The sequence below is a fragment of the Natator depressus genome, chromosome 10 (assembly GCF_965152275.1).
Source record: "Natator depressus isolate rNatDep1 chromosome 10, rNatDep2.hap1, whole genome shotgun sequence".
Taxonomy (NCBI): domain Eukaryota; kingdom Metazoa; phylum Chordata; order Testudines; family Cheloniidae; genus Natator; species Natator depressus.
In genome coordinates this window covers 76,540,966-76,557,476 of record NC_134243.1, presented here as the reverse complement: position 1 = coordinate 76,557,476, position 16,511 = coordinate 76,540,966, and the positions used below count along the sequence as shown (strand labels likewise).

The 16,511-nt window shown below is 44.4% G+C and overlaps 1 protein-coding gene across 1 annotated transcript in view; it reads left to right on the top strand.

The window, feature by feature from the left end:
* PCSK6 (proprotein convertase subtilisin/kexin type 6) overlaps window positions 1-16,511 on the top strand; it is a 115,023-nt gene that overhangs the window by 31,904 nt on the left and 66,608 nt on the right. Inside the window, exons 3-6 of the mRNA XM_074966555.1 lie at window positions 6,713-6,823; window positions 7,728-7,871; window positions 10,017-10,093; window positions 11,698-11,786. Of these exons, the coding sequence (XP_074822656.1) occupies window positions 6,713-6,823; window positions 7,728-7,871; window positions 10,017-10,093; window positions 11,698-11,786 (421 nt within the window). The remainder of the gene's footprint in view (window positions 1-6,712; window positions 6,824-7,727; window positions 7,872-10,016; window positions 10,094-11,697; window positions 11,787-16,511) is intronic.

Sequence of the window (16,511 nt, the reverse complement as noted above, 5' to 3'; positions counted from 1 at the left end):
CAGCTGGGGCTGGAACCAGAATTCAGCCAGGTAGTTCCTGACTTGCAGCCCTGTACTCCGATCACATCCCTCTGAGTACGGTAAATGTACTGTAATAGTAACTCTAACACAAGCAGTAAGATCTTCCCTTAGTGAGGAGACTGGCCTCTAAGCTCTGCTATTAAATCTTTCCTGAGAAGTGGAGATGAGGCGGCTGGTTTTCTTGTAGGAAATTATCAGGTTCTAGGTAAGAGAAGTGAGAATAAATGACAACCTACTTAACCGACAAATGCCTGTGATAGGGCGTCTGCCCCACACTGTCCAATAAGGGGTTAACAGAGCTCTAGGGGAGCTGTGTGAAAAGCAGCCAATAGGAGGCATGGCCAATCAGGGCCCAGCAGGACCATATAAAAAGAGCCTCAGGGCAGAGCAGAGTCAGTAGCTGCCTAGAGTTTGAGGAGGGAGAACTGTTTCTGGAGTAGACTGCAACCCTGTAGCACCTTGAACAGAGCAGTGCAGGCAGGAACCCAGGGGGAAGAGAAGGTGCTTCAGACGGGCTGCTGTGGCTGCCGGGAAGTGGCCCAGGGAAATGCACTGATAGTAGAGTTGCAGCAGGAGGCTGTGATCTGCAGGGTTCCTGGGCTGGGACCCGGAGTAGTGGCAGGACCAGGAGCAAAACTCCCCTCGAAGAGGGGAATGTGGATAGTGACATGGCTGGAGGGCTGAGCCATGAAGAGGACGCTGTGGTTCCTGATGCTGTGAGAGGGGTTGCAGGTGGACTGCAGAGAAGGAGTGATGGGGTGCAGACCCTGGACGGGGGGGTTGGCCTTGAGCTAATCCCCAGAACAACCAGAAGGAGGTGCCAGTCCAGCGGTGAGTGATGTGCTATGTGACAGTGCCGTAAGGGCTTTTGGCATTGTACTGATATTTGGCAAACTAGTGTAAATCAGTGACACTTGGGAAGGCAGGAAATAAACTATTGTATCCCAATGTACATGGCTAATAACCCTGGCTACTGGGAATGCTGAAATAAGGTTTGTAGATCTATGAACTCTCGTTCATAATGTGACCAAACAAGCATAGCACTCTGACAGGCACGCTCCGTTTTTAGATCATACAGCACAAAATTAGGAGGCTTAACTTGCCAGTATCATCTTTTAGCACTGGTCACATCCAACAAAACAGTCACTCTGAATATAGATTTTTACTTTCAATAGTTATACGTGAAATACTTTAAAACGCACAGTAAATGTTGGGACACTTAATCTGTTAATGAAGAGTCTAGTGTCTTCTACAGACCTTGTATGGAAGTTGTTGTTTTCCCCCGTGGAAAAATTTCAATGAAAATGAGAATTGTTTTCATTTTTTTTAATAAAATGTTTTGCAATTTTGTTTAAAAACAAATCAAACCAAAACCCCAGATATTGTTGTTCTGGACAACTGGAAATTTACCAAAAAAAGTTTGCTTTTTGGCAAGCAAAGTTATAAAAATTTTAGCTGGTCAGGCAAAATTTTTTGATTTAACTGAATTGTTTTGCCCAACTAGCCAAAACTTCTCAGTTTTCAGCTGAAAAATAATTAATATCATTTTTAGGGTTTGGGTTTTTCAATGAAAACCTTAAAAAGTCATCAGAGAGAGATTCCCACACAAATTTCCATTTTGATGAAAAGCTGTCTTTCATCAGAAAATATTTTGAACTAAAAACTTCTATCCACTGTAGTCATCTAACTCCCACCACATGTCAAAATACTGGTACATTTACTTGTGTTGAAGCAAGAAATAAAATGTGTATTTCAAAGCATTCAGTTTGATTTCAATGGGTGTAAGTTTCATTTTTCTCTATGAACAAAAGAAAAAGATCATTTTGGGGGGCAAGTATACACCACTGTGTTTGCATGAGAGAGCAGGAGAAGGATGAAAAGAAGAAATAAAGAGGGAATGCATGACACGTATTTAAAACAGTCACCTTATATGGCAGCTAAGAAGTTCCTTGCATGTTAAAAGTGGCATTTGACAAACCTTGCCCTTTCTAAAATGGCTTTACATGTGATCTTGCGGAATGTCACACACCACCAAAACCCCAACAAATGTCACAGTAGTAGACCTGGAACGTGAACCTAGATCTTCTGCCGAGAAGTCTTCTCTGTAAGGATAAAAAATGCCTTTTCAGCTTGGAAGCAGAGAGCTGCTCACTTTAGGTAGGTGGCAGAGTGCTCCGGGAAAAAATATCCTAGCACTTTTGAGTCTGCTCAACCAATGACCTCCTTCATGTTTAGCTTATTAATTGCAGTTTATGGAAGATGAATGGTGACGGCCATCAGGGCATGGAGTCTGGAGAAAATGTGGCTTAAATCCATAACAGCGTGCAAACAAACCCTCCCTTTTTAATTCATCAGCAAAGACTCTAGTGAGTCAAGCTTATGGGACTTATTTTTCAGGATATATATGTGTGGCTTTGGGGCCAGTGCGCATGGTTTACATGGAAACACATGCTCATATGAGCATGCAAAAACACTCCCCTTCAACACTAAGGGTCTGTTGATAGAGATTTTGATGAGGGAATTCAGTGGCTTGATTATTAATGTGAATGGTCTGAATGTGGACGTTGGATAAAGCTGCATTTTAAGAAGTACTAAATAAGTATTATGAGAGCATGTGGTGTGCTTAGATGAAGCCAACATGATTTTAATGCTAGCAGAGGAAAGAAGAGCAGCAGAATCAATGTCCCTGCCGTTTTAGGACTGTTAGGGTAAATCTGTAGGCCCAGTTATCACAACTGTGAGCTCCACTGTGAAAAGTGAGTGAACGTTCATAAAATGCCACAATAGCCTAGACCAACAAAGGCTGATGGGAAAAGGTGCAAAAGGGAGACTGAATCTGTACAAACAAAAAGGCTGACTGATATAACTCAAGGATTGCATTCAGATCATGCCTGGTAAACAAGAAAAGTGTGGGAAATCAGTGAACCAAAATTAGTGTGTTGGAAATACGGCCTAACTGGTGGACAAAATAATGAGGGGATGGGCTAGTCCACCCATCAATCCCTTTTGGGGTCCTTAAAAGACTTTTTGAGGAAAATTGGAGGACATGAATGGAAGAGGGCAATGATTGCTGACTGAAAGGAGGGGAAGGAGTGAGCTCTACCAATATGGCTGCCACCTCCAGTATCTCCTAGGACTCCAGAATCCACCATAATGCCACTAGAGATCCCAAAAGATGTTCAGACCAGATCGGGCCAAAGAGAGGAACCTAGCTGACATCACTACCTCCGCCGTCTGACTAACTCCCAACCACCATGTGGGATGTGAGACTCTGCCATCTACCCTCATCCCCACATGTCCTCCTTCCCCCATTTTATTTCTTCTCATTTCTGTCCTCCTTTGTCTTCTGTCAGATAAAAGTCTGGGTTAGCTGGCCAAGACTAGATATTTTGAAATACTGTTGTGAGCCTGTGAGCAAAAGCGCAACTAAAAGCAGTGCCCTACACAGCCCGATGCTGGTACAAGTTTGCCAGGTCTTAGAGTGGTTGATAAGATTGTGTTCTGGGCCTGTTTTTCCAGCTGTGAGGTGGCAAGTGAAGGTCCACACCAGTGTCAGAAGCTGCATTTTCTATCTTTGCTGTTCTTTTCACTCCTCTCTCGTGTGTCTTTTAAGAAATGGGAACAGACTTTAACAGCTCCTGCCCATCTCAGCTAACTTCTGTTTTTCCCCCAATACGACACATATTACTGTTTTTGATACCACCTAAAAGACGGTCAAACAAGTTCCCCCCCACCCCTTCTAATGACTCTCTTGAGTTAAAGGGAACGAGGGATGTTGTTCGTATGAAAGCCTTACTTAATACTTGACATTTCAAATACTTGAACTGTTTTTCCTTCTTTTTCTGTATCTTTATTCAAAGGTTAAAAGGATTCTTAATGGTGTGTTTGCCATGGTACAACGCAGGCTGAGATCTCTGTATACCAAACCCTGAACCTTGTTTAAAATTGACGAATGTTGGACAGCATTAAGTCTTTGGGACCATATATTCCAGTCCTGCAACTCGTAAATATTCTAGTTAGTTATAGGAACAGCTCCCAGGTTTCCTCAAATCCATTTTAAAGAACAGAGGATGAAATTCCAGTCCCACTGAAGTCAATGAGAGTTTTGCTGTTGACTTGAGAGTAGCCCGTATCTCTCCCAAAGTGGCTTGAAATGTATTTGAACTTTTTGTGGGGTGTTTTTGATATATATACTTACATATTTCTTTGCCAGTGTCACGCTGTCTGGAGTGGCTCAGGACCAGGAGTGCCTACATCAGGGCAGACTGTCAGAAGAGAGGGCAGACACCTCAAGCTGGTGGTGTGTTCTATAATTAGATTTCACCAAGCCAGTAAGAAGTGTGGACTCCTGGATCATTGTACCAGTCTTGCCATGGAGTCAGACAGTCTCCTTTGACTCTCCAGTCTATCTTGCCACCCAGACAAACTGGACTTTGTGATAAAATGGTTTCTTACACCAAAACTCACATCATATTTAGGTAGCTTCCAGTCCCAAGAGACCAGTCACTTACCCCAGATCAACTGGTACCCTAGATCTTACACCAAAGACCATGCTGGTAGCCAGTTCTACTAACTAAGGGTTTATTAGCTAAGAAAAGGAAATGAGAGGTTAAAGCAAGTAAAATACATGCGCAGGTGAATCACAGTTTGTGATTCCAAAGGGTGGCAGTGATGTACTAAACTACCAGTTTCCCAAAAGTCTTTTCAGGGTACCATGATGGTCTTGGAGGATCTCTGCCTTGCATCTGGCGCACTTCCCTGTAAGAGTCCAAACAGTTCAGAGATGAAGGATCTCTCCTTGAATCCATACTTATAGCTTCTTCTCACAGAAAACAAGCCAACAGTGTCACTACCTAAGTGGGCTTTTCCTTTGATGATGGAGAGTGAGAAATGCCGTTTGCATCTTTGACCTCCAATCATCAACACAAAGACCACTTGCTTTGAAATTAGCTCTTTTCTGTTAGGGTTCTTCACTTGCATTCTACAAGGCTTCTTTCTCTTTTGATGGGTTAGTTGGTTACAGGGGTATCACAATGTAAATGTTTGCTTCTACATTATAATGGGATACAGATAAGTGAAAACAATGCAAGTAACATCCCGTTAGTTTTTGTGACGTTTAAACACCTAATACTCTCTTACACATTTAACAATCATCTTGATCTATATAATGCACAAGTGAATTGGCCTGGGGCTTTGACATGAGCTGGCACCTGATCTGCCAGTGTCACAACCAGTTCTGCAGAACAGATGAAATATCACCAGCAAGAAAGAAAAATAAGCCCCTCTTCAGCAAATCATCTACGTACTTTCCTAATGAAGAATTTACTAGTCATCCTTCAACTAAGCACTTAACCAAGTGTTTTGATTACAATAGGGCTTAAGCTCACGCTTCAATCCTTTGCTGACTCAGCCCATAGATAATACTGTTTTTAGGGACCCAACCTTTATGTCTGACCCACGGAGCAGCGCACTGTCCTACCAGTCTCTCAGGGGCACATGCCTGCATGCTGGTGCAGCTTATCTCTGAGTGCTGGGGCCTTCACACTGCCCTTCCCTTTGCTGGATAATGTCACACATGCATCCCACTAAAAATCAACACAAACCCATCCGTCCTGGGCTCTCCCTTGTTAATACTGAAGTGATGGTTCAGCCCTTGTATGGGAAATTCTCAGGCTTCCGTTGCAGGCAGGAGTTCTTTCTGGGCCCCTTCTCACCAAGGAATTCCATTCCCAAAGTCTTAACCCTTCCCCTTGGGTCCCCCCAGGCAGAGGCAGACCCTGATTTCCCCAGAAGAAAGCCACTGTCCGCACCAGTCCTTCCTCTGTTACAACGGAGCCTCCAGCACAGAGTCCTACCTCTGCAGATTTCAGGTCTGTTCCCAATCACCTGCTCTCGAGAGGAAAACAGACCAGGCAAGGTCCGAGCCGGGACCCGAACCCCGCAAAGTCACAAGCTCAGCCTGTGACCTGCTGCTAATATTTCCCCTCCCAATTAAAAAATGAAACCACAAACCCATTTTCTCAGAGCCTGGGCAAAGGGTTCTGCTAGCGAATGACAAATCGTTTGGTTTCATAAGGCTTTGCCTTCAAAAGAATCCGGGCACTTGAAGTGGGAAAGCCAGGAAGTGCACGGCTCTGATGGTATTTGTGGGAGTCTGCACTGCCACTGTTGTTGTTGTTTTGTTTGTTAGCTGTGCTTTGGCATTGTATATATTCTGTTGACAAACGCAAGTATTCGTCCATTGTGGGTCCAGTCCTGCGAACTCTCATCCACATCAGTAATGGCTTGCAGGACTGGCCCTGCTTGTATCCAGAACATCTGATTAGGCTATCTCGTTACATATTCCATCCATAGTACTTTAAAACTTACAAATGTGATAAAGCAGCCTACAAAGAAGATGAGAGGTAGATTTGACTTCTTCCATTTCAGATTTAGTTTGTTTTCTTGCATGAATAGATCATAGCCCTATGCAAAATCTAAATTTGCTCTAGATTTTCCATGGTGAGGAAAACCATCCACTGACTGGTTAGAAATGAGTCAGGAATATAATGTTAAAGGCCTCTCAGTTTCAAAAGTTGTTTTGTTTGCTTGGGATTTTTCATTGATACTATATATGCAATATTTGAGTGGTCAATGTTTTTGTTATATCTTTATTTGCATATTCAATCATAATAATTTAAAATCTCTGTAGGTGAAGTGGCTACAGCAACAGGAAGTGAAACGACGAGTTAAGAGACATGTTCGAGGTGACCCTCCTTTGATTCACTTCAATGACCCAATGTGGTCTAAAATGTGGTATATGGTGAGTATCTTCAGTAGTCTTCTTTTTGCTAGCCAGGTACTTTTCTATGGTAGAATTATTTTACAGCAAAGTTACTTTTTTAAAAAATGGAAAGTTTCATTACCCTTCACTTAACCTCGTTGATAGTGTAGCCCATTGACTTCTGTGTTTGTGTCAGTGAAAGTGCTTTGTAGCTGTATTAATATATCCCAGGATGCAGAAAAATGTCATTTTAGAGGCAGTGTGGCCTAGTGATTGAGCATTGGACTGGAACTCAGGTGACCTGGGTTCTCTTTCTGGCTCTGCCACTGACCTGCTGGGTGACAGTCGGCAAGTTATTTCCCTCCCTGTGCCTCAGTTTCCCCATCTGTAACCTGGGGAGGAGGATGATGATGATACTGACTTCCTTTGTAAAGTGCTTTGAGATCTGCTGATGGAAAGTGCTATAGAAGAGCTGAGTATTCTTGTTTGTTGTAATTAGCTGTCTTTCATCATGATCATTTTATCACAGGTACACAATTCTAAGCATAAAAGGTCTGAAACTACCTCTATGCAGTAACATCATTTTATTTTGGTTCATTGATTTGTGTTTGGCAGGAAAAGTCATTTAAAATAAAGTCGCTTGATAGAAATGTTACTTTGTATGAATATAAAGTTGAAGATCCATCCCTAAAGTGGAAGAACCAAAGAATATTAAGATTTCAGTTCCCTTCATTAACTTGTTTGGGGATTTCTTGATCTAGTATGTAAATTTAAAACAACCTTACAAATAGCTTGGTGAACTGTGGAATGTAAATGTATTTTCAGATTAGTTGATTTGTTTGCACAGTATCATTCTTCAGCAGAATTGGGTGATGCTTTGAACTCATTGGCACATTGGGGTGGATCAGTTTTATAATCTGCCCTTTGCTATTTCTGCCCTCAGCACTGTGGAGATAAAAACAATCACTGCAGGTCAGAAATGAATATTCCAGCAGCCTGGCAGAGAGGATATACTGGCAAAAATGTGGTGGTGACCATTCTTGATGATGGCATAGAGACAAGCCATCCCGATCTCGTACAAAACTATGTAAGTAAAAAAAAAAAAATGTTTTCTGCTTCTCTGTAACCTTTTAGACTGGCATGTCAAATGGAAAATATGATGGGGAAATGGGATAGTTCTTCAAGGAAAATGGGAGCAGAGACTTTTTTCCCCCAGTGAATTTGTTTCTGAAGAACTTTAAAAATAAAAGCATAATTTAAGACCAGCCATCAACAGAATACACATAAAGATTTGAAAAAAAATCAAAACTTCAGATTTGAAACAAACATGTTTGGAAACTCCATTCCTGTTGGGGATTAGCCAGCTGTCTAGGAGATGAAGGTTTACAAATATCCCACCACCGTCAGTCTCCTGTAGAGTAAAATCAGGCATCCTGTGGCCAAAGACAAAGATAATGTAAATGGCTTTGCTCAGCCAGAGTTTGAAAACAGATAATAGAATATCAGGGTTGGAAGGGACCTCAGGAGGTCATCTAGTCCAACCGCCTACCCAAAGCAGGACCAATCCCCAGTTTTTACCCCAGATCCCTAAATGGCCCCCTCAATGATTGAACTCACAACCCTGGGTTTAGCAGGCTAATGCTCAAACCACTGAGCTATCCCTCCCCCTGTTAAGTAAGACATAAGACTTTCCATAGCTAATCTGTTTCCTGGCCCTGGGACGTCTAGTACCTGAGTCAGGCTGACTTTTTACCTGAAAGATCCTGATTGCCAAACACCCAACACCCAAATCACATTCCAGTTTGGCAACATGGACTGTATCACCTACCTCTCTAGCCTGATCATGACACATACTGGATGGAGGCAATAAACTTAGTACAATTCTCCTGGTTCTCACCTGATCCTCATTTTACGCTGAAGACCCTGACATGCCAGTCCCTGCTGACTCACTGTTAGCTCAGTATTTGGATGATGTGGGTGTGGGAATGGAATGCCTCTCTCGGTTATAAACAGGAACTGAAACGCTTTTTACCTGTCAAGCCAAGAGTTCACTGGCTGATGTTTCTCCTGCAACAGTTGACAATGTTCTAATACATAGAACAGCACACGGTGCAGCATTCCTACAGGGCTGCAAGATACTGACAGGGACCATTTCTGACAATCTGAGTCTTCTGTGCCCAGGATCCTCTTCTTTTCGCTGCTTTAATAGGTTTGAAATGTCTTCGTTTTAGGTGTGCCCTAAGAGTTAATGATTTTTAGTGTCAGATCCTGGGTCCTTACTCTATTTTCCCTCATTCCATATCAGGCAAACTCCCATGAGTGAGAAATGATGGACCGCAGGATTTAGCTCACAGTGCAAAGCTTGTCATTTTTAATAGATTAATTCTTAATTTCATTTGTTTCTAATAGCTGTAAAAGAGCCTGGACAGGTGCTTTCTAAACACTTCTAAATAAGTTAATATAAAGAAGGGCCCACACCCAGCAAACACACAGACACGTTCCATTGGCTCGCAAGCAATTACACACTAAGGAAAAAGAAGTTCCTTGTAAATTTCAGTGAACCCTTTTAAGCTGTTTCTCCTTCGGGCTTGCAAGCTCTGGTTACCAGCCTGAGGAGTATGCTGGATTGAATAATGAATGCCAATAGCCTTTGTTAGTCTTAAGCAAATACTTGAGAATTAAATTAGAAGTGCCAGGTTATTGCATAGGCCATCGCCCCAGCCCCAGCCTCTGGAGTGCTCTATTAGTGCTAATGTAGCATCTCACAGGCTTTTCATTTAAGCATTTCATTTTATTTGTAGAGTGAATGCTTTATAGCCTCCCGGAAAGGCGTAATTGGAAAAGCAGAAAATATTGAACCACTTTCTTGTCAGTGGTGAGACAAAGATTATAACCTTAGGGAAAGGGCACTCTGCAATAAATGAGCCTGGCATCCCAGTTGTGCGTGAACTACCGCTGAATGATAAGGTGTCTCTGTCTATCTGATCCCAGCAATGAGTGCAGCTCCATTTACATTGCTGCTTTGGAGGGGAGAAGCAAAGTCTTCCCAAGTTAATGTTATGATCACTTACTAAATGTAAATTCCAAGGGGAGCCATGCCTTGCTGGGGTGTGCTTGGGTGATCTCTTCCTGTTACACTTGCTGTGTTAATTCAGTGTTTCTTTAAGTGGGCTTTAGGTCTGCTCTGTGCTCTGGCTAGTCACGCTCACTAACGAAAGTGAAATGTTTTTAGGATCCTCAGGCGAGCTATGATGTCAATGACAATGACTGTGATCCAAGCCCACGCTACGATGCCAGCAACGAGAATAAGTATGTTGCATTCCTTATAATGCACCTAGCCCTTAAATTGTGTGGTACTTTCCAAGAACTTCCCAGACATTTAAACACCTAATTTTTACAGTTGCTTCATCCCAGAAGGGTGGGTTAATAGTACAGGAAGCATTAGTAGTATTGGGATTTCATAGATGGGGAAAGTGAGGCAAGAGAGCATGACTCCTGCAAAGGTACTTGTCAGAGCTAGGATTAGAACTCAGGAGGGGAGGGATTAGAACTAGGGGGGAGGGATAGCTCAGTGGTTTGAGCTTTGGCCTGCTAAACCCTGGATTGTGAGTTCAATCCTTGAGGGGGCCATTTGAGATCTGGGGCAAAAATTGGGGATTAGTCCTGCTTTGAGCAGGGGGTTGGACAAGTATTTCCTTTTATCGGTTTTGAATTTGCCACCTTTTTATTGACTGCCCCCTTGTTCTTGCATTTTGAGATCAGGAGAACAGAAGCTTACCTTCTCTAGACCTTTCATTATTTTATATATTTTTATCAAGTCCCCCTCTTATTCGTCCCCTTTCTAAATCTCTTCCAGTTCTGCAATATCCTTTTTGAGACAAGGTGACAGCACTGATTATATAAAATCACACACTTTTACAGCAATTGTCCATGGTCTGTCAGCTCAACTCCCCCTCCCCACCCCAACCCCTTATTTTAATTTACTTCTGGCCTCCTAATAGTGATGTATACATATCTGCGATCATACAGCATAGCTCTCTTCATGTGGTAACTATCAGTTGCCAAGTAACTTTCTATCAATCAAACAAATGCAACGCCAATAGACTCTTCATGCACTGTGTCCCAAAATGTCTTTAGAAAATGAACAGCTCCACCATTTAAGATGAATGAGTCTATTCTCCGCCCTGTGCACAATAGGCCTCATACAGGGGAATCTTCTAAAGGCCAATTTGTGAACAGAGAGGGGGGTGAATGTTCAACATGATGTTCAGGGCTTTAATGTTCGTGTGACTTCTGCTGCTGCTAACAGGAGTCGTGTGGTGGAATCCTTGAAGAGCTGACTGGAAATGTGTCCTCTAGTCTAAAAGGACTAACCAAAAACTATTTTTAAGGGTCACCGTCTGTGAATTCCCTTAATGATGCCAAGCCTCTAAGCACTTTTCCAATTTAGCGGATTAGATGTCAAAACGATATCACACTTTTTGAACCTAAATTAAAGTGGGACTTCCACATGGCGGCACATTTGAAAAAGAAACATTAATACAAAAAAGCAATTTACTTGGCCACTAATTTCCTCTATTCCCCTGGCCATTATTGTGTTTTTGAATAAAAAGCTTCCTCGCTCTCAAGTCAGTTTTGTCTGCTGCGGAAGTCTTAAGCCCGTGTTTATGAGCTCACCCGAGGGATCGGGATGTCGCAGATGGGGCATTGTGACATCACTGTAAAATCAGAGAGGGAGAAATGCTGGGAAACAACATTGCAAATAGCTTAAGCAGCAATGTGACTGCTAGCAATGGCGTCCTGATGCTGAGTGTCACGTACAATACATACACACGCTTGGTCCAAATCTGTGTTTGACTCTGCTGTCAATTATTTACATGGGAATGTATCCTGACTTTCAATTCTCTTTTCAGACATGGCACCCGCTGTGCTGGACAAGTTGCAGCTAAAGCAAACAACTCTAATTGTATCGTGGGCATCGCGTACAATGCAAGAATAGGAGGTAAGGCTGACGTTATGCTATGGCTCTCTCACTGTGTGTGGTTTGCTACTTATACACCTTTATTTCCTGGACCTATAGTTCTGCCCGCCTGGACTGGTGGGTTGTGATTTCTTGAACTGAGATTGACGGGGGACAGTGAAACTCTGGAGCAGTGACCTGGTTTGGATCTGCTAAAGTCTTGAATCATTATTGTCCTTGATTGAGAATGACCCTGAGGTGGGCCCCCCCCCAACCCCCTGGATAGCGAAGCTGTATTTTTGAGAAGAGGTTGGGCACCTGCTGATTTCAGCTCTTGAGGACATTGCTGACAATGTGCCCTCTGCATCCTGTAGATCCTCAGTTAGTACAAATCACAGGTGGCTACAGCTGGTTGGAACCCCTTCCCCAAGATGTGTCGGTTTCATTGGGAAGGGGTTCTTTGTTTTTGTTTTTTTGAGCAAGAGATTTTCTCACACTCTGTAGCCTGGCGATTAGGGCACTGGCCTGGCCTGGCATGTGAAAGACCCAGTTCAAATGCCCGCCCTACCTCATCTTGAGTGATCTGGGACAAAAAGCTCTGGTCTGGATCAGGCAGAGCAAGGATTTGAACCTGGGTTGGCTACATTCCAGGCGGTGCCCTAGTCTGCAGGATGAATGGGAGTACACACCCCAATCCAAAAGTGGGCACTAGGATATGACTGCTGTCCCCAGAAACTTTCCAAAGGTTTTGGATTTGTTCCAGCATGGAACGAAAACAAATTTCAAAACTTCAGAAGTTGCTGCCAAACAGAATTGTCGTCCTACAGCCAACTGTACTGGTGGCCCCTTCTCATTGGTAGTCAGCTGCACCAGCTTCAATTAGGGAAGCTGCAACACCCCAGTTCAGCTCAATATTCACATTTAGAAGGGCTAATCTGGGAACCATGGCTGCTTGGATGTTTGCCTTCCAACTGGAACTGACAGGGGAAGTCAAAGGAACAGGGTTAGGTCTTCGTTTGGTAAAGGACCAGTTTTGGAGTTTGCAAGAGCATCTGCATGCTTTTTCCCTGTATGATCCTCCTGGATTTTTTTCCATATTCAAATATAAAATTGAGCCAATAGGTGATTTATATAGAGTTGCGTCTTTTACGGAACCGGTCTTAAATGGAACAAACAACGCTTGCATAGGCTTTTGGGAATGTATTCAATCAGGTCAGACCCTTGACTGTCTGTCTGAAAATTCCTGGCAATGTTTTCACTTCTTCTTGCATCTAAATCCTGGAAATCCAGGACTTGGAATAGCAAAGGCTGTCTCGCTGCATGGTTCAGTCTCCGGGCTCTTTGTAATTTGCCTTGGTAGCAATAGATTTTACTGGCAAGGCTGTTATAAAATACTGTTCTCGGGGGCTGCTGTGTGCAAGCCGCTTGCCACTTTCCATGATGTCAGTGCAACTTGTGGAGCAGGGAATTGCATGTGGTTTTCTCACAGCTGTGCGATCCCACTTCGCTGCCCTCCACTCAGCTGCTGGAATTGCACGCCGGGGAGAGGCCTGGATGCAGATTGGCAGGGGAGAGCCTTGCCAGCATTGCACTGTCTTCCAGCTGTTTAGGAGTTGGCAACGCTGCTAGCGGGCGGCAGCGCTTCCTCAGTGACTGAGCGGAAATGCTGCCTCTGAGAAGGATGCTGGGAACATGGGAATGGGGCTGCACTGGCTGTGAGAGGATTTTTGGGATGCTTCCAAAGGAAACGTAGGGTAGGGTGTGAGTAGAAGAGGAGAACCGCGCCTTTATTCCTGTTAGAAGAAAAGGAGGACTTGTGGCACCTTAGAGACTAACAAATTTATTTGAGCATAAGCTAACACGGCTGCTACTCTGAAACCTGTCTTTATTCCTGCTGGGTTTCTTTCCCCTATCCCTGACTTTCCTACCTCTTTTGCTTCCTGTTTACCTCCATTGTCCTCCTTTCTTTCCTATTCTCTACACCCTCATTCTGGGTTCTTTCTCTTTCCCTCGTGTGCCCGCCTCCCTCGTGTGCCCGCCTCCCCTATCTCTTTAGACAGAGGCCGCATGGGCAGTTACCTTTGGCCCAACGTGCAATGGGGCCGAAGTGATGGTGGGACATCTATGGTTCCTTAATTACAGAGAACCCTAAGTCAGCAGGAGACCATGCACTTTCCGGAGCTAGACAGAGGTCCAGTTCACCTTGTGTCAACCACACATGTCCCCTTTCCAACACCATCCTTCTCAAATCTCCCTTACAGGAAACTGCTCTTCTCTTTTGCATCCCTTCTTTGCCCCCCTCCCCCTGCTGGTATGCGGAGACGAGCACATTGTTCTTTAGAAACGGGGGGTGGGGGAGCACAGGGATGAAACGATTGCTACTAATGCTGTCGATGCGGAGGTTGGTAATATTGGAGGCTGGTCACTTTGAGAGATGCATCTCTTGCTGCAGGTGGGTCCAAGCACCCAGAGTTCAGGCCCTTTCTGTCCCACCCTTGGAGACCAAGAACCCACACCAGGAGGGGGGCCGCCCTTTCCGGCAGATGGAGATTTGAGCTGTTAGCATGGTTTGCAGTAGGAGCCCAGCTCCGCAACTGCCCTGTGTTGATCAGAGTTGCTCTCGCATTCTTTGCCCACGCAACCTGGGCTGGAAACGGGTGCTTCTGACGCAGAGAGAGCGCGTCAGGTTTTTGACGCTCCGTGTTCTACTCTCCTGAACGCTCAGCATGTTGGATATAGGATCTCCAGGTGCCCTAGTGGTCAGGCCAGCCTGCCTATTTGCGCTGTGGGTAAAATTGCTGGCCCAGTGTTTGAACAGTCTGATCCAGCTACCTGTGTCTCTTCAACCCATTTTCCTTCTCCGAGCCAACTGCAGAGCAACAGCAAATGTCGCTAGTTAATTACATACATTGAGATGTTCCTCCCCCCTCCTTCCCCCAGGAACCTGTTTCCATTTAACGAAATATATTAAATAAATAACTGAAAATGACTCTTATTTTTAAACTACATGTTTGTACAAACCCCGGCACAATGGGCCTCCCGCCCCCTGACCTTGGCACTGCTGTAATACAAATAACAAACAGTAATGAAGTAAACAAATCATTATCAGTAAATTGGATTCATGATGCTAATGAGAATCACGAAGTTCATTTGCATTAGCATATCTATGAACCATTCAGATTTAGAGCATTTTAAAGGATTAACTTACCCCAAACACTAATCTAATCAGCTTGGAGTTGTGTAGTTACAGGGTCAATGACATGTAGTGTCAGTGAATCTGTGGGGCTGACTTTGCAAATGGGGTAGAATGAAGGCTGGAATTGTCATGTATTACAGGCTACCTTTGTGTGCAGCTGCAGACCAAATCTACAGGAAAAATCATTTGTAAATCAGTTGCCGAAAGGTCCTGCCCCGTCCCACTCCCCCCGGCCTGATCTGTCCCCTCATTGACCCAGATAGAACCTGCAGAGACAGAGTTCAAGGAGGGGGACATGAGCCTCTCCATCAGCCTCATTTTAGGAGCCTTATCTGACACCTTGCAGAGGGCAGATGTGGCCCTTGCTCTGTTACCCTCTGAGCATTAGAGGAGTCAGCTTAGTACTTGTATTAATGGTAGGAAGGCTTTAGACCTGGGCACGTGTAGGTAGACGTGGTCCTGACCCAGTCTCTCCTCTGCTTCAGCTCAGATATGGAGAAAGGAATTAAGCCTCTTCCGATACATCCACCTCCTTCAAGGCTCCCCCTTGGACTGTCCTGTCTCCTGCCAGCATCTCTTCCCTGTTAGCTCTCTGAGGTGTCTGACATAAAACCCTCTGAGGCAGAGGTCACAACAGCTCAGCAGGAGTCCATCAGGGGAAGATTCCCCACAATGCCTCAGGAGAGCAGAGGGACCCTAGCATCTGTGTAAGAAATTCTTGGTGGCTGTATGGGGAAGGCGAATCTTGAAAAATGCCCACAAGCCACTGTGCCAGCAGCAAGAGCTGAGGCAGTATGGGATAGCAGTCAATGCTTTCCCAGGATGCCTTGATACCAACATGGTTACGGAACTTGACAAGGGAGGATGTGTAAATACCGGTGACTTAGGCCAGGTCTACACTCGAAAAGGTTTTCTGGTGTAGTTACCCTGCTACAGCTATAACCGCAAACCCCTAGTGCAGACACAGCTTATCCAGTGCTTATACCAGTTCCCCGAGCCAAATAAGCTACACCAGCAGCAGCTTGTTTATGCCAGTATAACTGAGTTGACACTTGGGCTTTTGCCAGTATAGAAATGTGACAACATTACTAGCAAAAGTTTCTGCGTTAGCCCTGGCCTCTGTGTTTGGCCGGGGGGAAAGAAGCTGCAGCATGGGAGCAACACAGCTGTGACTGCAGTAGCTGCGGGAGATAGCCGGACAGTTATATTCATGTGCTTCTCTCTGCGCTGTGAAGATCACTTAGCTTCTTCCACCACTAGCCCAGGTGCTCAGGGAAAACGCCGCTGGAGGGCTGGTTGGGAGAGAGCAAGGAGATTGCCCCAAGCTTCTGGGCCTGGGCTAAACCCCAGGCTGGGATTTTTCATTTCCTCCTGTGACATCAACTTAGCAGAAGAAAAATAATTGTTGAAGAAGAAACCTTGTTGACAGATACCGTATTTCTCTGCCGTATCCTGCCACCAGCTTACCCTCCACTCCAGAAGCCGTACACAAATTCCATACCTCACCCCCACTATTTGAGACCTAAGCGAGGGAATCCTGGAGACTTTCGTTTAAATAACTAGAGGCCTTA